The 22,645-nt window shown below is 44.2% G+C and overlaps 1 protein-coding gene across 9 annotated transcripts in view; it reads left to right on the top strand.

The window, feature by feature from the left end:
• Positions 1-22,645, top strand: part of Unc79 (unc-79 homolog, NALCN channel complex subunit) — a 236,505-nt gene that overhangs the window by 84,520 nt on the left and 129,340 nt on the right. For all 9 annotated transcript variants that reach the window (XM_032908298.1, XM_032908292.1, XM_032908290.1 and 6 more), the window contains exons 8-11: positions 7,809-7,873; positions 12,094-12,182; positions 12,580-12,620; positions 15,086-15,114. In XM_032908298.1, the coding sequence (XP_032764189.1) occupies positions 7,809-7,873; positions 12,094-12,182; positions 12,580-12,620; positions 15,086-15,114 (224 nt within the window). The remainder of the gene's footprint in view (positions 1-7,808; positions 7,874-12,093; positions 12,183-12,579; positions 12,621-15,085; positions 15,115-22,645) is intronic.

Below are 22,645 nucleotides of genomic sequence, written 5' to 3' on the forward strand. Positions count from 1 at the left end.
GATCAACAAGTTAATATTTTTTATTTGATTTTTTTAATTTACATTTCAAATGTTATCCCTTTCCTGGTTTCCTGTCCATAAACCTTCTATCCCAGAGTATCTTCTTTTATGGTTCTTTGCCTCTACTAAGATTATATCAAAATTATCTTTTTTTCTTTCCCCTATTATAGCTTTAAGGATCAAATCCAGGGCCTTGTGCATGTCAGATAAGAACACTATTCAGACCCCTATCTACCCAAATTTACCCTGTAGTTAGGGATGTGGTCTTACTAAGGCAGACCTGATCTCACTCTATGCCTTGGCTAGCCTTGAATTTCTGCTCCTTCTGCCTCCTGAGGTCATCAAGATTACAGGCCTGCATCAAGAGGCCCATCAGAACTTTCTCCTATGCACCTAGAAGTTTGATGTTTTACCCTATGATCTGTTTCGAATGGACATTTGGTGTAGAGTGAGAGAAGGATGAATTTCCCCCTAAAGGGACCAAGTTATTCCAACTAAAGTCATTGAAAAAATTTTCTTTTTCACATTGAATTGATTTTGATTTTCTTCCGTGAAAGGTGATTGCCCACGTGGTTTTCAGGTCTATTTGTAGAACTGTGGGTTTTGCTCGACATCTCTCCTAGTGCCATAACTACATCCTATTACTTTAGCTCTATAGAATAGAGGACCTGCACCCATGTAAAACATCAGGCATGGTAGTGTATGCCTGTGATTTCAATGTTAGGGAGGCAGATGGGGGTTAGGAGTTGGGGTTGGGGTGCAGGGGATCTCTGAGGCTTGCTAACTGGCCAGTTTTGCTGAATTGGTGAGTTCCAGGATTGAGGAAAGACTGTATGTATGTCTCAGAGCATACAGTGGGGACTATAAAAATTGAAGACAGTTGATGTTGATCTTTCTCCATCTTGCACATACACACATGATCTCTCTCTCTCTCTCTCTCTCTCTCTCTCTCTCTCTCTCATGTATGTGCATATATAAACACACAGGAAATGTACACATACCAACACTCCCTCACAATAAAGTATATTTTTAAATCATGCAATGTTCTCTGCATCTTCGTGGAGCTTGCCACTTCTATAGAATAATCTGCTTAGATTTTTTAATAAGAACTTGAATATTTCATTGAATAAATAGGCTAATTTGAGAAGATTGATGTTTTTCAACACTGAGCCTTTTAATCTACAGGCATATAAAATCTCCCACTTAGGGACTTAACATTTTCTTTAAGACTTCATGTTTTTTCATCTTTTGTGTATAGCTGTTATAATTATTTTGTTGAAAATTGCTGGTAGTACTGTATATCTTGCATTATTATGGTAAATAGTGCTAAAACTTATTCTCCTATTTGTTTGCTGCTAATGAGTAGAAACAACTTGATTTAGTAATTCACTTTATACCCGAAATCTTGATAAGGTCAAGTTTTCCTGTCTCACGTGTGAGTTTCTTAAGCTTTTTTTCCTCCTAGAGACTATTATGTGCTCTGAAAATAAAGATACCTTCCCCCCTTTTTTCATGTGTCTCTGGGTATGGCGTGCTTACTTGACATGCATATGAATGTGTGCTCACATATATGGGGGTGCATAGGGGTTCCAGGTTCTCCTCAGTCTTCCTTGGTGGTTCCTCCCCCTTATTTACTGAGGTAGGGGCTCTAAGTCAAACCCAGAGCTCACTGATAAGGCTAACTTACTAGTCAGCTTTCCCTAGGGCTCCCCTATCTCCATTGCCAAGCCAGGAATTACAGGCTGGCCACTGTGCCCACCCCAACCTGCACTGCTACTTTCTTGAGTTCTGTGGATTGGAACGCTATGCATTTGAGTGGCAGGCGCTTTAGCTGCTCAACTCTCTCCTCAGGCCCAATAAGGATACTTTAAAATTCCTTTTTCTTTTTAATCCACGCCTACCCATCTTTGTTTCAGTCTCTCTCTGTGTCCTTCATTTTTTTTTCCATCTGTCTTTTTCTGTCCCTTCTTCTGCATTACCTTGGACCTTACACGTGTTTGACAGACATGCTTCTCCTCCCCAGCTCTGGGAAATATACTAAGGTTTCATTTACCATTAAACATGTATTAGCAATGATTTTTCCACAGATGCTTTTCTTAAACGTCAGATTAAGGCAATTCTGGTCTGTTCTTCGCCTAGATTGCTAATGAATGAAGGTCAGTGGGGATAAATGTTTCTTCTTTCTGCTGAGCTGACCGTATGACTTCCTCTTTTTTATGCTCCTGATATGGCAAACTGCACTGATTTGATTTGAATTTTTGAACCAACTGTGAATTTCTGGGATAAGCTCCATATTGTTATGCTGTGTTTTATTGCCAATTTTTTTTGTTAAATCTTCTTGAAGCTGTATTTATGAGGAGCATTTATAGGTTTTTAATTGTCATGTTTCAAGTGGCCTTGTTGACAGAGTAACACCAGCTTCGTGAAATGAGTTGAGAAGAGTCTCAGCACTTCCAATTCTGAGTCTATATCGGGATTATTCTTACACAAAATCCTAAATTCTGACTGAAGCCATCTGGACTCGGGTTTTTGTTTTTGTTTTACAGGGAGATTTTATGTTACGAATTCAATATCTGTAACAGTTGTAGGGCTACTTGTACTCCATAGTTTTCATTGAGACATATTTTAAAATCGTGTCTTTTGAAGAATACAAACATTTCATCCAGTTAACAGATCCGTTGGTGTCTGCGTGTCTGAGTATTCCCTACTTTCATTTCCGGCGTTGGTAATTTATATATTGTACCGTGATCTTTTTTTTTTCTTTTCCCCAGACTGGTTAGAAAGCTTATCAAATCCATTGATTTGTCCCAGGGAACTGGCTTTTGGCTTTATCCCTTTTCTGTTCTGTTTCTACGATTTTAGTTTGATTAACTTCTGCTTGTGTCTGCATGATTTTCTTCCTCTCTTTAATACTGTACTTGATTTTGTATTTTTCCCCAATCTTCTTAAAGAAACAGCATAAATGTTCCTAGACCTTTTGTATTTTTACCATAAGAATTTGAAGCTGTAAATTTCCTTTTTGATGTTGTTTCCATTGGGATCTCATTAAATTGTTGTCTGTCACGAATTTGTTACATCCTGGCATTGGATACTTTCTAACAATTCTTGCGTTAGTTACATGAGTTACACCTTGAGCTAAAGGAGAACTTTAACTCATGTATTGCTTAGAAGTATTTTAAAATATGACTACTTAGTGATTTTCTAGATACCTCTGCGTTGTGGATCTTCAGTGGAATTTCAGTGTCATCAAAGAACTTAAGACAAGTTTTGACTCTCATTATCCATCTTACTAAATGTTACAGATGTAGTTTAAAATAATGTGTATTCAGGGAGGTGTATGGAGAATCATTATTGTGTGAGAGTCTTGTTTCATTTGCACAATTTTATTGACTTTCTGTTTATTCATTTTGTCAAATTAGTGAATGATAGAAGATTGTTGAAACTCACAGCTATAATTGTGAATTCCTTTCCTTGGTTCTGTCTATTTAGTAAATCCACCCGCATTTAGGGTTGTGCCGTGCCTTGCTCTGTTGGTTCTTTGCGTCTTTATGGAGGACCGTTTTCTTCTGCTCGTATTTCTTGTCCTGGGTCAGCTTGCCTGACATCTCTGTGGAGACTCTAGATTCTGTGTATGAGTGTTTACATGGCATAGTTTTTGATTTATCCATTTCTTTGTAATTTGAGTGTTTCTCACGTACACGTAATAGAGGCATGCTTTCTGGAAGAATCTCATCTCACAAGCCCTACCTTTTAGAACATTTACATGCAATGTGCCTATTGTCTCGGCCCCTCACAGTGTGACTGCTGAGAGGGGCGGGGTTCCTCATGGCCCTTTATGACTTCTGTGGCTTTACTTTATTACTTACATGACGTTATACTTACATTTGTTCTTTACTACTATCTCAACTTTTGGAGTTAACTCTTTAAACATTTCATTTTATTTCTATACTGGATTAGCGGTTTTTTGCTTTAAAAAAAAAGTTTTCTCCAAGGCTTGTGCACCTTTAACGCAGCTGTCCACCCTCAGGTGATAATTCACACGCTGAAGGAAGAATGTTTTCACTTGGCCCCTTGCTCCTTTTCTCCTTTATCCCAGACAGCCTTTGTTTAGCATATATTTGTCAGGGAGATTTTTATTGGATGTAGAATTCTAAGCTGAGTTGTTTTTCTTTCGGCCCACGAAAGATGTGGTTCTGGTCTTCTAGTGTATATTTTAATTATACACAGCAGCGGCTTTCACTTGTTGTTTTCATACACGTTCTGATGTTTTTCCATCTCCTTCACCCCATGACTGTCTCTTCTTTCTCCTCCGCCTGCCTCGGATTCTTCCTGTTCCCAGCTAGCTCCTTTTCTGCCTCAGTCTTTTCTCTGATGACCTCAGGAGGGTTTCTTACAGGTGCAAGGGGAGGGCTGCAGGGTTGGAGGTGGGGCAGCGGGGTGGTGTTGCTTACAGGAGCACAGGAACCTGACCAGTAGCTACACCACTCAGGGAAATGTTCTCCCTCTCCTGAGAACTGTTAAGTGGGTATAAACCCTCAGCCTTAGCAGTCTTTCCCCCCTCTTTGACAAGCTGTTAATAGGCTGAGTCGTGTGTGCAAATCTTTCCCCTGCAGATGGTCACTGCCGTTGTGAGTTCAATCCCTGTTGTACCCAGAAGTCAGTGTTCCTCACCCCTTCCCCATTTCCTCCAGCTCTTATGTTCTCTCTGCCCCTGCTTCAAAGATGTTCCTTGAGCCTGGCGTGCATGTGTGCAGATGTGTGCATGTATGTGGGGTGTGTGTGTGTGTGTATGTGTGTAAGAGTGCTATGTGTGTGTGCATGTGTGTTATGCCTGTGTCTGTGGTATGTGCATGTGTATGTGTGTATATGTGGTATGTGTGTGCATGTACGTGTGTGTGTCCATGTGTGCATGTATGTCTGTGTGTATTCGTGTATGTGATGTGTGTGCATTTGTGGTATGTGCATGTGTATGTGTGTATATGTGGTATGTGTGTATATATGTGGTATGTGTGTATGTGGTATGTGTGTGTGCATGTGTGTGCATGTGTATGTGTGTATGTGGTATGTGTGTGCATATGTGTGAGTGCATGTGTGTGTATGTGGTATGTGTATGTGCATGTGTGTGTGTGCATATGTGTGTGTGCATGTGTGTGCGTGCGCATGTGCGTGTGTGTCCTATAGATGTCGCAGTTATACCAATGCATTCAGCAATCACCTTTTCTCATCACTTTTATTCATACATCGGTTATGATTCTCTTTACTTCTGTCCGTTGCAAATAAAAGCATCTCCAGTCAACGCTGATGGCAGGCCTAACCTTGGACAAAAACATAGTTATTTTGAAGGCACTTTGATAGGCACGTCATGTGCATTTAACAAGACAACAGGGGCTGGAGAGATGGTTCACGGGTTAAGAGCACTGGCTGTTCTTCCAGGGGACCCAGGTTTAATTCCCAGCACCCACATGGCAGCTTACAACTGTCTGTAACTTCAGTTCCAGGAGACCTGACACCATCACACACATGTACAAGCAAGCAGAACAGCAAGGCACATAAAATAAAAATAAATCATAAAAAACCACAAATGACAACAACAACAAACAAAACAACAACCATAAGTTTCCCACTTATGACCCTACACCACTCTCTCAGCTGCAGGCTTTTGATTGTGTTTACAGTAGCAGATGTGAATTTCCTCCCGTGGAGTGACCTTAAATGCAACCAGGAAGTGGTTGACAACACTCATAACAGACTTGGCACTATTTGCACGTTGCCTGGATCGATAGTACTGTACACAGGGTCCAGGGCTGAGTCTGACTGCTGCTGAGAGCTTGACCCGTCAGTCTGCATAGCCCCTCCCAGCACTATGATGTTTAGCCAGGAGGCAGGAAGCTTCTAGACCTGTTTGAACTTAACTTTTCTATGTCCCATCTTGCATTGATTTTAAGAAAACATCAGTGATTGTTCTTGTCTTTATTCCTCTATTAGTGATGTATCTTTTGTTCTTACTGGCTGCTTTCTGGTTTTCCCCATCAATTTGATTTTAGTAAGTTTTGATGTGTTTTTTCCTTTGCTGAATCTTGACTACAACTTCTTGAGCTTCTATGAACTATGGGTTAAAAATTCCCATCAACATCGGAAAGTTACTTCAGGGGATCATCCAAGGACCTGTTCTTGGCTCAGTGTCACTGGTAAAAATGGATGAAAAAAAAAAACAACCCAAAGGGATTGGTCCTCTCATACACTTCCCTCATCCACAGAGCAGAGGTCATTAGAGCCCTGATCTGGTGTCATGGCTACTGCATATGCTAATCCATTTGTACCAGTGCCACAGCAGCCAATATGTTTTAAACATGACCTATCTGCTAATAGATGGGTTCAGAGAGGTCAGCAGATGTCACTGTGCGTGCCAACCTGGTTTGACTTGGGGTGACTGGAGTTCAGCGGAAAGGAGGATTCATCACAGAACTCAGCATGGAGAATGCTGTAATGGACGAGTTATGTCTCTCACGAGTTTCAGCTGGAGAAATGGGGCGTTTGTCCCCCGTACTCGCAGCAGTGTACAGTTTAAAGGTAGATGTGAAGTTTCCCCGATTGCAGAAGGAAACTTACTGCCGTTCTCAGTCTCCTTGCCTTTGCTCTCCATTGGAAATGAATATGATTATTATGTAATCCTTAAACTCAAGTGATTTTCATTTACTTACTCATTTTTTCCCTTTCAAAGCAGATGTGAATCTGTGATTAGAATACTATTTCCTGCCAGTATTTCCTGTCCCCCTTTAGAATTAATTGACCTGTTGTTCCATAAGGATAGAATATGGCAATTCAGAGAGGGCTCTACTTTGACACATTCAAATGTTTTACATTGTTTAAATGACAGTGTGCTCTTAACTGCATTAGACTGCATAAAGGGCCATTACTGGTTATGTGGTTTCCTGGTCCATCTCAGATAACTTGTTTTGTTGTTTATTTTCCCCTGCTCTTTATATATACTGAGTTAGGGACTTGTAAACAGGTATCAGCAGATTAGCTGATACAAACATTTTACATCATTTAAATGACAGTGTGCTGTTAACTGCATTAGACCGTATAAAGGGCCATTACTGGTTATCTTGTTTTCTGCTCTGTCTCAGGTCACTTGCTTGTTTTGTTTCCCCTGCTCTTTATATAGTGAGTTAGGGACTTGTGTACAGGTATCAGCAAACTAGCTGAGGCTCAGTGCTTCAGGCAAGAAGCTTATCTTCCTAGCCTCCAGTTGAGGAAGGTAGGGTGGGAACTGAAACGGTGGAGAATCCCTTCTGGCCCACCAAATTGCTACCTATTAAGCTTCCGGTGCTAAAAGCATGGGACATTTTGCACAGTGCCCCACAGTGAGATGAGCCCAGGTCAGGAACCTAGCATTTCAGCTTCTAGCTTCCACTTGCAACAGTCTGTGACCATTCTGGGCAACTTAACCTTCTAAAATGTAATTAATATGTGGTATGAGCTGTGACATAACCTGCCACAGCTCCCTGCAGAACTGCTGGGGAATCCAGTGAAAATATCTCTGGGCACCTTGAGGACTTGTCAGCGTTGTCACATTCTGAGATTGCATCCCACTTGCTTTCCTTCACAGAGAAAGTGGACAGAGTCACCCTATCGTGGACTGATTTTAAATCTGTTTTCCATAGGTGACTGATTCTGTTAGGATGCTATCTGGTGATACTTTTATTTAGGAGAAAGAAACGTTGTGTGATATCTGCTGTGTTTTTTTTACAGGAGCGTAAGCAACCTTAGCGAGGAATCTTCACTGGTTCTCTTTTGCTTTTCAGCTTGGAATCCCATCCACTGCCAGCACATTGAATGTCACAATGCAATCAACAAGCCGGCCGTGAAGGTACTGCTCCCCAAGCTCGGTCTGCCCCTGCGTTCTCACTGGTGCAGTTAGTCGCCTGCTCAGTGAAGGAGCGAGTTGTGTGCATGTCTGTGAGGCAGAGCTCTGTGGTCCCTCTCAAGCACTTTTGCGCTCAACGGTGACAGTATAGTATCTGGGCAAGAGTAACAGCGGTCTCTGTGGGTTTGGGCTGTGAATTCACAGCCAAGATCTATCTGTATGGCATTGAGCTAATTATCCAAAAAATCCTGACAAACACATCTTTAACTGACAGACCCGTCTTTAACTGGCTTCTATCTGAGCCAATGCATTCAGAAACCCTCCCCTCTCCGCTGATCACTTCTGAGGGTCTGCGATAGGACTGTGCAACTTCAAACTGTAAGACAAATTTGTTAAGTCTTAGCTCAAATCCCGCATGTGGGGTAGTTGACTGAGCAGTGTTTGGATAGCATGCACATAGCAGATCACTCTAGAGGTTAGGAAACCATTTCACGGAACCAAGAAACTGGAGGGTCCAGTGGGTAGTTTGCATAAAACTAGAAGACAGAGCAGGGTCGTCTAACTTTCGGCCTCGTCCTTTGCCTCATGTTGTTCAATCTCATTGAAACCTCATTGAGTCTTGGAGGTTAGATACTCATAGGCACAACCACAGGTTTTAACAGACAAAATTGCTGGTAATAGAGTTGTGGGATGCAGGACACGAGGGTGGCTTGACCAGGGATAGGGTTTGCATGGGTTAATGTCGCCCTGTCCAGAGTGGGTGCCGGCTGAGTTTAGGAGCATTTACAGGCTCTTTTGAGAAAGTATAGATACTGGGGTTCCGTTTCCTTGTCTAGCTCACTGTGTTAGTGCCTACAGACTAGAAAGCTAGCGCCGCCATTCTACAGGAGCAAAGAAGAGAGAGAATGGGATTTGGTAGCTGTAAAGGACTAACTGTATGCGTGCGAGGAGCAGTGACGGTAACATGGCCGTCCACATGCCTCATCTAGCAGACGCTTTCCTCCTATGCTCATCTTGGGTCCTTGCCTTGAATGGCAGAAAACTGGAAGAGCAGATGCGAGTGAGGCACAGGCGTCACACTGCACGTTTTCTTACATAACCGCGTTCCGAACTTCAGAAGCTGTGGGGTTCAAGGTCTTTTTCTTTGGCGTGAGGGCGTTGCGGTAAGCACATGGTGGATCCCACGTGGATCCCACGTGGTTCGTGCAGTCAGTGGCTTTTCATAGCGATGAGGCGTCTGAGGCTCCCTCTTGCTTTCGTTTTTGGGTTTTCTTTCCTTCTTTTTTTGCCTGTTACAGGTTTCTTCGGTTATTTTTCCCTTGCTTTTATGCCAGACTGAATTCTCAGGTAGCCTCTGGCTTCCTGGTTAGGAATGCTTTCTGGCGATCTAATCACAGAAAGGAGAAATTAGATTTTCTCCTCTTCCAGGCAGACTGCCCAGCGCACACATCTGGGTTGACCTTACTTTTGTGCCAAAAGCTAGTCCTGGAGGCCGGGCGCAACCAGCCTGCTCTGGTAATTTTCTTTTTCCTTTATTGAGATGAAATCCACATAGAAATTGTTTAAATTTAAAACTGAGTACTTGAACGTAAACAGTTGCATTTAGTAAGTTCAAATATTTGCAGCCACCACCTTGATATGCTTGGGAGATGTTGTCATTAAGTGCGTTCTCCCTGACCTTTTTTTTTTTTTTTTTTTTTATTTCTAGCTTTTCACTTTCTAGAAAACTAACATTCTGGGCCATGCTTCCTGTGTGGGGCTGGCTCAGTAGGGCTTCTTCACAGCCAGGCTGCTCCTAAAGGCCCACCCCCACCAGGATACACGGATGCAGGGTCTCCAACACCCTAGGCAGCCATCATTCTGCTCACTGGGAAGGAGAGCAGAGGGGCTCAACATAGTGTGACACGGATAACGTTTATTTAGAGACAGGCTCCCGTGTGAAGCGAAAGCCAGTAATACCTACCAAAAAAAAAAAAACAGTGCAGAATGGGGATTGTTCGGTTTTAGACTTTGGGACAAGGGACTGAGGTGGCTGTTTTACCTATCAAAGCAGATCTGGCCTCCAGGTTCTCCCAGCTGCCCTTCCCCGAGAGGCTCCTCCCTATATAATCCGAACACATTCTCAGTGTGCTCTCTGTCTCTGTTTCTGTCTCTATCTTCCTCTCTCTCTCTCTCTCTCTCTCTCTCTCTCTCTCTCTCTCTCTCTCTCTCTCTCTCTCTCCCCTCTCCCTCCTCTCTCTTCTCTCTCTGTGAGAGCCCCCATCCCCACCCATCCCCATCTCCTCATGGCGACTCCCCTGGCCTCAATCCTTGGGGCCAGTGAACTTGCTCAAGCGCGGCTTTCCAATAAATCTGCCCTTAATATAATCTAATCTGTCTTGAATTGGATCATTTCACTAATGGGGAAATGACCTATTATGGATATGAGTTATTTGAAATGTTTTTCTTCATCTGTTCTCCCGAGCCTGCACACTGCGCATAGATTATAAATTCTTTTTGTTGTTGTTTTGTTTTTCTTAAGACAAGGACTCATCATATGGCTGTGCCTGACTGAGAACTCACCATGTAGACCAGGCTGGCCTCAAACTCCAAGATATCCACCTGCCTCTGTTTCAGAAGCCAGGCAGCCAGTCTCTAATGACTGTTGCTCTCATGGAAACCAGTTTGTCTGCTAGACATTTCTGTGGCTTATTGGGAACGAACGTGAACTAACAGTACTCAGGATGGGGTGCATGGAGACGCTCAGGGGGAGCAGATGAATCTTCAGCAGAGCTCACTCTGTCACAAGCATGGTATTCTGAGGCTTTAATGATTGGCCCATGGGAATGGCACTTTTTAAGTAACAGCCAACCGTCGTCGCCATAGAGACGGGGTGAAAATGTGTCAGAACTTAAAGTCTTCTGTCACATTCCACTGTGAGTTACTCCTGGTGTCATTTAAAGTTCACTTTGTGAAGTTGCCTGAAGCCCATGGGATTATGTAAAAACGGGGCCAGCAAACCTTGTACCACTGCTACGGTGGCTGCTGCTAATGTGGCCACTGTCTGTTACTGTGAATAAAGTTTTATTGGAATGCAGCTTTGCTCGTTTGCTCACAGATCGATTGGCTGCTTTTATGCGATACCTTCAAGAGTTGAGTAGCTGTGACAAAGACTTACAAAACCTAAAATACTCTCCGATCATTTGTCAAAAAACCGCCAATGTCTATTTGGTTGGACACAGTAGTTGGTTACTGTGTTCTATTAAATCGATGTAGGGAATATTTCACAGTAGATTGTTAGCATGAGCTAATATGCAATTTATTGACTTTGTTGGCTTTATTTACATCTAGCAATTTTGGTCACTAAAACGTCTCAGGATTTTAGCTTTGAGTTACAGTTGGGGTTATAAATGCCAGTCACTTTCCTCCTTCAAATCAGGGGAAACAGCTAAAGATGGAGACATTCCAGAAGGGTTTGAGAACCAGGCACATTACCTGCACGTGCAGCTAAACCATAGGCGTAGTATATTATTCTTGAACGCAAGCACAGACTGCAGGGTAGACTTTGGAAAGACTAGAGATTTTAACGGATGCAAAGTTTAAGCAGTTAGTCACCTGATTGGTGACTGATTTAAACCATCTAAACATCCAGACACTCTACTAACTATACCGGTGAACGTTTCTTATCTCTTGCTCTGGCTAGTGAGCTGCTCGGCAATAAAAAGAAGACATGGGGGTAAACGACCTGCTGGCTGGGCGTGGGGAGACAAGTGGAATGGAGCCTGAGTCAGAGCTAAGCTTCAGGAGTGAGGAAAGGCGCCCCACCATGCTAGATTTCATGTGACAGCCTCCACTGCCAGCATTTTGATGTCAGTTAATGATTTTGAAATCTTAATGATGGAGTTTCCTTTTCTTAAAGAGAGATCGCTCTGTTTGTCACCCGTGTAACGCTTCGGAGCAGCCTGATAACAGGAGGATCTTTCAGCACTGTGGGCAGGAGGGAGGATTTATTTCTTGACAGCATTTGTTACTTGAATTGCAAATTGCAAAGAGAGGAACCCTGGCAGCCACATTTACATGCCCCGTGTGGGCTGCTGGGCAGAGCAGGTTTACATAGGGGTGGGTTCTTCTAAAACAGTTTATTCTGCCTGGCTTCTAACTCTGTCATTGTCAACCTCTGTGTCTCACAGGCGGGGGATGTGGTCCGCAGGAGAGGTGACTGTCTTGTCTGTCATTTGTTGCAGATGTGTATAGACCCGTCCTTGTCAGTAGCTTTGGGCGATAAGCCACCGCCACTGTATCTCTGCGAAGAATGCAGCGAGAGGATTTCAGGGTAGGTACGAGAACAATCAGACAGCCGGGAAAGCCATTTGCACGAGAGTTGGTTACCGGGCTTTCCTGCCACAGCTTTCGCTATGGTTTTTAGAGGTTAGCCCGTCCGACATTTAACACAGCAGAGCTGTTATCTGGGCGACTTCAGCTTTGAAAAGTTGCCATGTCTGTCTCAGAGGACACAAGAGGGCAATTCCATGCATTGGTGCAGCTCTGATTTTGAAGTAGCCCCAGGTAGAAGGCTGTGGAGATGCCTTAAAAGTTTATGACAGTGCTCTTAATTACTCTGCCTATGAGAAGCTTTGATCAGTAGTGCCTAACTCACGGGCAGACATGCGCAGAGGAACATTCCAGAGAGGCTCAGAAACCAATTTCGTTTTTTTTTTTTTTCTTCCTAGGGACCACAGCGAGTGGTTGATTGATGTTCTCCTGCCACAAGGTAAGGCTTTCTCCGGAAAGGATGGGAAATGGGTTATCGTGACTAATGACGTGGTTGATTTATCTCCTTTTGTCCTGTTTTATAAAGACAGCAACCAAGCCTCAGGTTTTTAGGAATATTCAGTGACCCGAGGCATTCCATCAATGTCTTGTTTATAATATGCCTAAACACTTAACGACGAGGGAGGGTGCTTTCAATTCTACCAAAAATTAAGGTTAGATGTCACAATTAGCGCTGTGTGTGAGTACAGTCGGGCTGAGTTGTGTCTGGAGGAGTTTCTGTGTGTAGAACAGGCTGCCGAGGTTGTTGTGGCAGGTCGGTCCTTTTTCCTGCTACTGTTGTTACTGGCTCTGTTTTTTTTGGGGGGGGCGGTGAGGGGACATCTTTTAATTGCTCCGAGAGCCAGTCTCCCAATCAGTAAGATAGGGAGGAAGTGAATCTAATGCCTTTTAATGAAAAGATTAGGTTTGTGGTGCTCCACGAAGCCTGTTAGAGTCTGGAAGCTGTGTGTTAGAAGTCGATAGGCTACTATTACAGCCAGCCTATCAGACTGCACACGGAGAAGAGGGTATTGCAGCCAGCCAATCAGACTGCACACGGAGAAGAGGGTATTGCAGCCAGCCAATCAGGGCTTCATCGGAAAGCAAAGGCGCTCAGGAAAGCTGAGGACAGACAAGGGTTGGGAAGCTGGCGGTACTGACCCCGCTCAAGGACACAGCAAGGACTGTGACTACAGACGCAGGTAGTAAAGGGACTAGCAGGAGAGGCCACCGGAAAGAAGCCTGACGTAAGCAAGGGCCGTGAGCTCTTCTTTTAACTTAAGTCATACGACTTCTTTGAAATCCCCCCTTTTAACATTACGTTATCCCAGCTTTAAGAGAGAAATCAATGTGACGAGAATCCCTAACGTGGAGCAATGCTATCAGCCTCCTACTTTATATGTAGCATGATTTGGGCTTGTAGGGACAGAGGCACATTTTTACGCTTTAAACCAGGCCACAATAAATAAGGAGCCTCAGCTGCTCTGATACTGGACAGTCACATTCAGAAATACCTGTTACTTTTTTTTTTTTTTTTTGAGACAAGGTCTCATTGATGTAGCTCAGGCTGGCACTGAAGCCTGGGTCTTGCTGTCTCTTCCTCCCGAGTGCTGAGAGCACAGGCTTGCCTACAACGAGGGCATGCCTACCTGGCCAGCTTGTTTTTCTCTTGTCTTACTTTAATTTGTTCATTTTCTTAACAATATAGGATTCTGCTACATTGCCCAGCTAGGACTTAATGTCCCAGTTCAAGCAGCCTCTTGTCTCCTGAGGATCTAGCTCTACAGGAGCACAAATCAGTGTTCAGGTCCGCAGATACTAGTACTTGTGAAATATCAGACTGGTTTCTGAATTCTGGCCGCCATTTTTAGTCCATCTGTGGAAGAACTGATATCAGCTTTAGGCTATTTACCTGGAGATGTGACATTAACATGAGATTATTTAATGCATAAAGTAGGTAATCAAAGGGTTGTATAGAGTGAGTTTTAAACACTGAGTTATACATTTTACTGAGTTTTGGTATCCGTTCCTAACTTACAGGCAGGGCCTGGAAAACACCTTCCTCTAATCTTTTGAGTTAGTGTAACACAGACTATTCTATAAATAAAGTGTCAGTCCATTTCGGGTTGGGGGGGGAGGCTTACTATTTTAAGGGAAAATAGTGATAGATTCTCAGAAAAATTATTTTCTACTGCTCTCAAGATCTCAGTCTCCATGGAAACACAAAATGCAAACCGGAAAGAATTCTTATGCATTCATTAAGGTCAATCTCATTAGTAGACAGTAGTCTGACTGCCTTGCTCCAATGGATCTACTCATGCCTGACAAGACATTTTTCATAAGTAACCATAGGCTGCCTCACACTAGTGAAGACGGATGGCTCAAGTCAGAGTAGACAAAGATAAGTGTCTCCCCTAGTCTTGACATTTCAGACCATCTCAGGCTGGTACTCCAAGCACTGCCCATCCCTCCACATCACTGTCACAGAAAGAGCAGTGAGCAGGAGCCCAGAGTCCTTAGCTGCTCTGGAGGCTTCGTCACCAACCGCTTCTCTGATCCCGAGGAAGCCTTCTGAGTGTCACCGTCCACCGAACAACCAGATGGAATGAGATGCTTTAACCTGACTGACCTCCTTAGCATATCTGAGGTTATATTAGATGCGAGAGTGTGAGACATAGTTACAGCACACCCTAAAACCTTAAAATGATTAGAACATCGAGGGATGTCTTATGCCTTTGAGGGGAAAATAGAGGCCAGTAAATGTAGGTGGTAATTTATAAGGCAAATCCAAAGCTTTTCTGATGAAGTCCATTGGTTTACATTAGTTAGACTGTATTTTTTTTTATTATTATTACCTTCATGGTTGCCCTTACTTAAAACGGGCTCTCTTGCTTTGTTGATATTTTGTGTGCCTTCCCCTTACAGCTGAAATATCTGCTATATGTCAGAAAAAGGTAAGTGCAAACCATCTGTGTGACGGGCATGGCTCCCTGTGTTTGCGTGTAAGCTCATCCGTCGACGTCTGCCTCATTTCTGCCATGGTTTCCCACTGTGCGCACATCAGTGTATTTGTGAAGGACGTGAGGGAGTGCCACACGCGTGTGAGAGTGTGACATCCACATGGTCTCCCAGTCCATGGCTGCTTTCGCTCACCGTCATAAGCTCCGTGTCTTTGCTCGGTACTCTGAATTGGAAGCATGTGCATAGATCTGGGGAAGAGGCTAGTCACGAACGGGTGTGTGTGACAATCCACGGGACTTAATGTTAGGAAATGATGTCTCCGATGTACTAAAAATCCTTAATGCATATAGCTTAATATATGTCAAAAATATGCCCATATCAAGTATATGCAGAAAATATTCACTGAGGTAGAAGTTGGATGTGTGTTTATCTAAAACTGTCTTTTGCCATTTGACATGGTTCCTTTGGGCCATTCCATTCTATATCCCACCCCCCTCTATTTTTTAGTAGTTGAGAAACTAAGGTAAGATTATGGTCTTATGATAAAAACTTTGCCCTGTTGGTTGAGGACCCTGGATTCTGGCCCACTCTATTCTCTTCTGTCTGTCTGTACCTTGTGCAGTTCATTCAGACCTTTCGGGAGACCGATTGTGAATCTACGCCTTTGAAGGCTGTCTTGGTTATTTATTGTTATATAACAAACCTACCCTGAAATGTACTGGTTACCAGCAGAAATTGTTTGATCGAACTTTGTGGATTGGCAATTTGGGTAATGAACTCCTCTGGGCTTCTCTAGGCTCTTGGGTTGTTGTTGGTATGTGGCGGGGGAGTCACTGGTGTGGAATGGAGATGACTGGCTGATAGCGTATTGTCTGATCATCACATATCATACATGGGACCGTAGCTGGCTTGGGTAAATGGGATGACAGAGGTGTCTGGGCTTCTCTCTTCCCATGAGAAGTCTCACCCTCTAGGAGGTTAGGCTGGGCTTGTGTACAGACAGCAGTGTTCTGAAAGAACCAGAAAGAGGGTTGCAAGGCCTCTCGTGACAGAAGCTCAGAAGTCACAAAACATCAGTTCTGCCTCATGCCACTGGGTAAAGCAGCTGGAAGGTCAGGGAATCTGTGTAACAGATTAAAGCAGTGAAGAATTAGGGCTACTTTATGATGAAGCACCATGACCAAAACCAAGTTGGGGAGGAAAGGGTTTATTTGGTTTACACTTACAGCTTGTGTTCATCATTGAATGTATCCAGGTCAGGAATTCAAACAGGGCAGAAGCTGATGCATACACCATGGAAGAGTGCTTCTTACTGGTTTGCTCCTTATGGGTCGCACAGTCTGGTTTCTTAAAGAACCCAGGACCACCAGCACAGGGATGGCACTACCCGTATCAATTGCTAATTGCTACAACCTGATGTTATGGAGGCATTTTCTCAATTGAGGTCCCTTCCTTTCAAATGACTCTAGGTGTGTCAAGCTGACATAAATTAGGCAGGAAAATTGACCCCTTCTTAACTTGAGACAACAGACATTATTATTAAGCCATAACCTTTCCTTTCTTGTTCATCCCCAAGACCACAAATTAACATTAACATTACAGAACAAAGCAATGTCCAGTGTCTGGGATCCATTCATAATTGTTTGGATTCCTCCAAAGAGCTTGGGTCACTTCTCCAGCTTTGCCTTCTGTAGCATACAGCTTGTCTTCTAGGCTCTGGCCGGCTCCATTCCATGGCTACTGCTATTCTTGGTGGTCATCCCATGGTTCTTGAATCTCCAAAATGCTGGGGTCTTCTGTTGCAACTGACGGACTTTCACCAATAGCCTCTCCTAGGCTGTCTTCTTGGTTTCAAGCCCTAACCTCTTTGCATGACCCCTTCAGCCCTGAGCCTTCAATTGCCACCGAGGCTGCACCTTTACCAATGGCCTCTCTTGGCTTTCACAGTGCTAAGCCTCAGCTGTACTCCATGGCCCCTTCATGCCTTCAAAACCAATACTACCTGGGTGACTATTACCCCACAAAGTTTGACTACAGTTTCTGTAGGCCGACTCTCAGGAAGCACCTCCCAGAAGACTTCATCTCAACAATGCTAGTCTTAATCATAACTAATTTCTCCAGCCGACCAGTATCAAGTATCCCAGTAGAGCAAGGGTTTCACTTTAGCAGTTCTGGTATCTTGTTGATCTTGCTAATTCTTCAACTCCAGCTAGCCAGAACCACATACCTTTAATTCGAGACAGTGAGTGGCTCTGATAGTCATGAAACTTCCCTCTGAAACTTTACAAGCCAGGGCTTCATCTTCTTCATTGCCTTCAACATCTCAAGCTCCTACAGAGTAACTCAGTAAGCACTGAACACTCAATGGCTCTTCTTCCACAAAGTTCCCAAGTCCTTCTACAATCCTCCCTAAAACAGCATGGGCAGGCCTGTCATAAAAATACTCCACAGTCCTGGTACCAACTTCTGTTAGTTAGGGTTACTATTGCTAGGATGAAACTTCATGACCAAAAGCAAATTGGAGGGGGAAAGGGTTAATTTGGCTTACTCATCTATATCATGGAAGGAAGCCAGAACAGAAACTCAAAGGGGGCAGGAATCTGGAGACAGGAGCTGGTGCAGAGGCCGTGGAGGGATGCTGCTTACTGGCTTTTTCTTCCTTGCTTGCTCAGCCTGCTTCCTTATAGAACCCAGGACCACCATTCCAAAGATGGCATCATCCACAACGGGCTGGGCCCTTCCCCACTGATTACTAATTAAGAACATGTCCTACAGCCAGATCTCATGGAGACATTTTCTCAACTGAGGCACCCTCCTTTTCTAAGACTCTAGCTCGTGCCAAGTTGATGTAAAATTAGCCAGGACAAGAAGATTTAGCGTCCTACTCTTTGTTCTCAGAATCATCCAAGCCCGAGAGCATCTTCATCTTAGGTCTCTGTTCACCCTGACAGAATCCACGAGGAACACTGGCTTTTATGGGACCATCACAAAGCTCTTTCATTAAACTCAAGTTAGAGGTACAGACATGTCTCTGAAATCTCTGACGTATGCCCTGTGGTACCCTCAGCTCTCCGTGAGGCTTCTGGGACTAATGCCTCAAAGCCTCAGCTCTATTATTTAGTTGTGAGGACAGTGGTGTCTGCCCTTAAAATGTGCAGGTCTTTGCCTAAAAGAGTCTATGACGTAACACACTCATTCCAAGTCTTAATAAATGGCTTTGTATCTAACCCCATCATCATTCTTTTCTCTAAGATCACATTTTCCTGATGGGGCCCTGGATTTAGTGTTTACCCAGGAACTTTCTCTTGCTTTGAGAATCTTAAATCACTGACTGGGAAGAGTGTCCTGGGTTCAATATTTTCTCTTTAAACTCTAGTTGTAAGTAGGATAATTCATTCACTTTTTTCTCACAGTTACGCTTTATGTGTGTACAAACACACACACACACACACACACACACACACACACACACACACACACAACTGTGCTTCCCTGCATGTATGCATGTGCAGGCCAAAGACTGCCATGAGGTGTCTTGCTCCATTGCTCTTCTCTTCATGTTTTGAGACAGAATCTGGAGTCTATGGTTTCAGCTCATCTTGCTGACCAGTGAGACTCTGATGTCCACTTGTCCCCCGGATCTGGGTCTTATGAATGTACAGCATTATACCCAGCTTTTAATTGTTCCTGGGCTTCAGACTCTTGAATAGCAAGCCCTTGGCCCATTGAGCTATCTTCCCAGTGCCCCTCTCAATAAGAATACTCATGTGGTATCTCTAACCCTAAATAAAGTTATTTAGTAGACCCTGAGTTCCTCACGCTACCTTTCCTCCTCCCATGACCAGGGTAGTGTCATAGCCAAATGTTTTACTGATGTGTCTCTTTCTTTTGACCTCAGAATGAAGCTCTAAGCTCTCCACGAGGCTCATCTGAATCCAATGAACCATGTCTTCCAGACTTTACAGCTTTGTAGATTATATAGCCAGTCATTCAGTTTAGATGGCCTGCTACAACCAGCTACTCAGTGTGGGTGCTCTAACACAGTGGCCACTCAGTGTGGACAGTCTTTCATGTATACTGTCTTTCATAGCAGCCACTTGGCATGGATCACAGTAACCACTTGGTGTGGTCTGTCTACCATGGTAGTCCCACACTGCCAGGCACACAATTCTCTTCCAAACTCATAGTAATTCCACATCTGTGGCCAGGAGGGGCATTTGTGATGGATCTGGATTCTCTGGATGAGGACTAAAACAATATGTGACAGAGATGACCTGTGGTGTCTAGGGCAGTGGTCATAGTGAGACTTTGGGGGGGCTTCCTTGGATGAGGAGTATGGTTCATGAAACAAGGAACAGAAACATTGTGGTGAGAAGGCCATTCTTTGATTCTCCTCGCAGTGAGAAGTAGAGTCTCTGTTTCTTCCCCTGGGTTGGGAGTGTGTGACTCTCTTCAGGTAACAGAACTGACTCTGTATGACCTAGGCTAGGTCATGAAAGGTCACATTACTCCTGGTACTCCTGAGTACCTGGTGTCCCTCCAGAATCTTTTTGTGTGTCATGAGAACCCAAGGGGTTTGGATGTAGTTTGTTCTCTAAGGCTCATGTGCTTGAAGTTTGGTCCCATAGGTGACAATGTTAAGAGGTGGAACCTAGTAGAGTATCACTCAGGACAGACTGCATACCTCTTCATAGGTCTCAGAGAACCCTAGTGAGCCCCACGGAATGGGTTGTTACCGAAGACCAAATCTGACCCCTTTTGGTCTCTGGCTTGCCATGTGGTTCCCCTCCCCTCAAGCGCTTCTGCCATTTGGAGACTCATCCATCAGGAGGCCCTCATCAGAGCCTGGCCTCTGCCATGCCTTTGAACAGCCATGATAAGAAGCTTAAAAATTAAACTATCTTTTTTGTATCCGAAGCCATGCGTATTTTGTCATAGCAGCATAAAATTAATGAGTACGCCAGAGCATATGGAGAGGGCAGGCACAGAAGTTGTAGAGAGAGGGCCCAGTTGAGCCAATCCTTCAGTTTTCTCAGCCATGGGTGAAGAAGACTCCCGGCTTCAGTGCTTCTGGCTCCCAGCAGTTTGAGGCATTGCACTTTAGCCCCTGAGTATTGCAGAGCGGAGCATCGCAGAGCATCACAGAGCATCACAGAGCATCACAGAGCATCGCAGAGCAGAGCAGAGCAGAGCATCACAGAGCATTACAGAGCAGAGTATCACAGAGCAGAGCAGAGCAGAGCATCGCAGAACAGAGCAGAACAGAGCAGAACAGAGCAGAACAGAGCAGACCATCACAGAGCAGAGCAGAGCAGAGCAGAGCATCACAGAGCAGACCATCACAGAGCAGAGCAGAGCAGAGCAGAGCAGAGCAGAGCAGAGCAGAGCAGAGCAGAGCAGAGCAGAGCAGAGCAGAGCAGAGCAGAGCATTACAGAGCAGAGCATTACAAAACAGAGCTCTTGCTTCTGTCGCATGAGAATCTCCAATTTGGAGAATCCAGGCACATAACCAAGTGGCTGAGGTCCTGATTGGCTTATTATGCAGCACAGTCAGTTCTGTGATTGTTTCAATGTCTTCTAAGGAGCATTTTTTATGTTCATCTGCCCCTTCCCCTTACTCTCAATGCTGGCTTCTTGGTTTTTATGAATTCCTCCAGGACCTCCTTTCCAAATAACTCAGTCCCTGTTAGGTGGCTCCTGCCCTCTCATACCTGACCAGGTGCAGTTAACACAGGCGATTCACCATTCAGTCCCACCTGCACACTCATCAGGTGCACACTCATCAGGTGCACACTCATCAGGTGCACACTCATCAGGTGCCTGCATTTTATTTTATTTTATATTTTATTTTATTTTATATTTTAATTTTATTTTAGACAGCAGTTATCCTGGGTGTTTCACTACTACAAAATAAAAGTCCCTCCCCTCGATTCCCCCCTGTCTTTCTTCCCACTCCCCCACTTACCTCCTCCCCTTTTCCCCTCTCTCTGCCATGCTGCCTATGCAAGCACTCTATCGTGAAGGACGTGAAGAATGCATCTAGCTCACCTCTTTTCTAGCTTTCAAAGACCATTTTCCCACCGCCCTTTAGGCCCCCTCCAGTGGGCACCATTTAGCTCTTGGCTCCCTCTCTCCATCCCACCTCCCGCCTGGCACCAGCAGCTATGGCACTTTCTCAGTGTGTGTTCTGCCTGCGTCCCACTTCTGGACTCCATTTTCGCCTTGGCTAAGGCCCAGCCAAACGTAACATCTTCGTGTGATGACTACTTATTTGTTTACACTAAATAGTAGCTTGGTAATTTGGCCTCAGGTTGACGGGGCAACTCTTCTGGTTTTGCCTGTTCTCCTACATGGAGGCACGGTGAGTTGAAAGGTAACTGGAGGTTGGCTGTTCCCCACTTTTCATGTTGTCATGCCTGCAACATGCCGGGTTACCTGGCATGGCCCAGAGACTAGGTGTCTGAACACCCTCCTGAATGTCGTGTACTGACAGGTTCTTGAGGTAACAGTGTTCCAACAGCCTGGGATGGGCAAAGCCTCTTGAAGAGAAACTCAGGAGTCACACACCAACCATTGCATTGATTACATTCAAAAGCAAGCCCACAACACCGCCTCAGACTTAAGAGATGGGAGAAGACTCTACTTAAAGAGGTTAGGCTAGAAGGCCTCTAGAGAGCAGAGTCTGGACTCAGGCACGACCTAAGTGTCACCATCTGTCTGGGTTTGACTACGGGAGAGAAGTGGGGAAAAGAAGGTAGCAGTCAGTTCGTATCGATAGTCCATACAGCTAAGGACTTATCTGAGGACTTAGGATTATAGCAGGTGCTTAGTGGATGTTTACAAACCCTGTTGTTGCGTTCACGAGATGATTCTGCCCGTACTGATTCTGCTTGATGTAACTGCTGCCTCTGTCGTTTACACAGCTGAATGTTTGGAGAGGTTCTGTAGCGGATTTTTCTTCCTCTGTGTGTTTCAAGGCATTCTGTATGTTCTATGTGAACCATAGAAAAATCTCACACCGAGTATAGGCAATCACGGTACATGAACTTTTCTTCCTTGCACATCGTAGCATGACAAGAAAGTTTAAGAAAAAGAAAAAAATTTTAAAAATGGTGCTAGGATTTGGGGAGTACCTGGGCAGTTGAAAGGAAAGCAGGCAGGCAAACAGCTGACCGGAAACTCAAGGACTGTATTGTGGTGAATGATAAAATCACACCCACAGCCTGTTATTTACGTAACAGTGAAAATATCAAAGGAACATAAAGCTAATTATAATTGCCTTAGTCTATTTGGGCTGCTACAAAATGTCATAGATTGGGAACTTGCAAACAACACCTGTCTATTGGGAAGTCCAAGATCAAGGCATTGGTAAATTTGATGTGTGGGAGAGCCTGCTTATCAAACATGGCATCTCTTGTGGCATATTTTCACAGCCAGCTCTCTCAAGGTCCCTTTTGTAAGGGCACCGATTCCACCTCTGAAGTCTCTGTCATCATGACTTGCTTAACTCCCATAGGTGCTGCC

Source organism: Rattus rattus, chromosome 7, assembly GCF_011064425.1.
Source record: "Rattus rattus isolate New Zealand chromosome 7, Rrattus_CSIRO_v1, whole genome shotgun sequence".
NCBI lineage: Eukaryota > Metazoa > Chordata > Mammalia > Rodentia > Muridae > Rattus > Rattus rattus.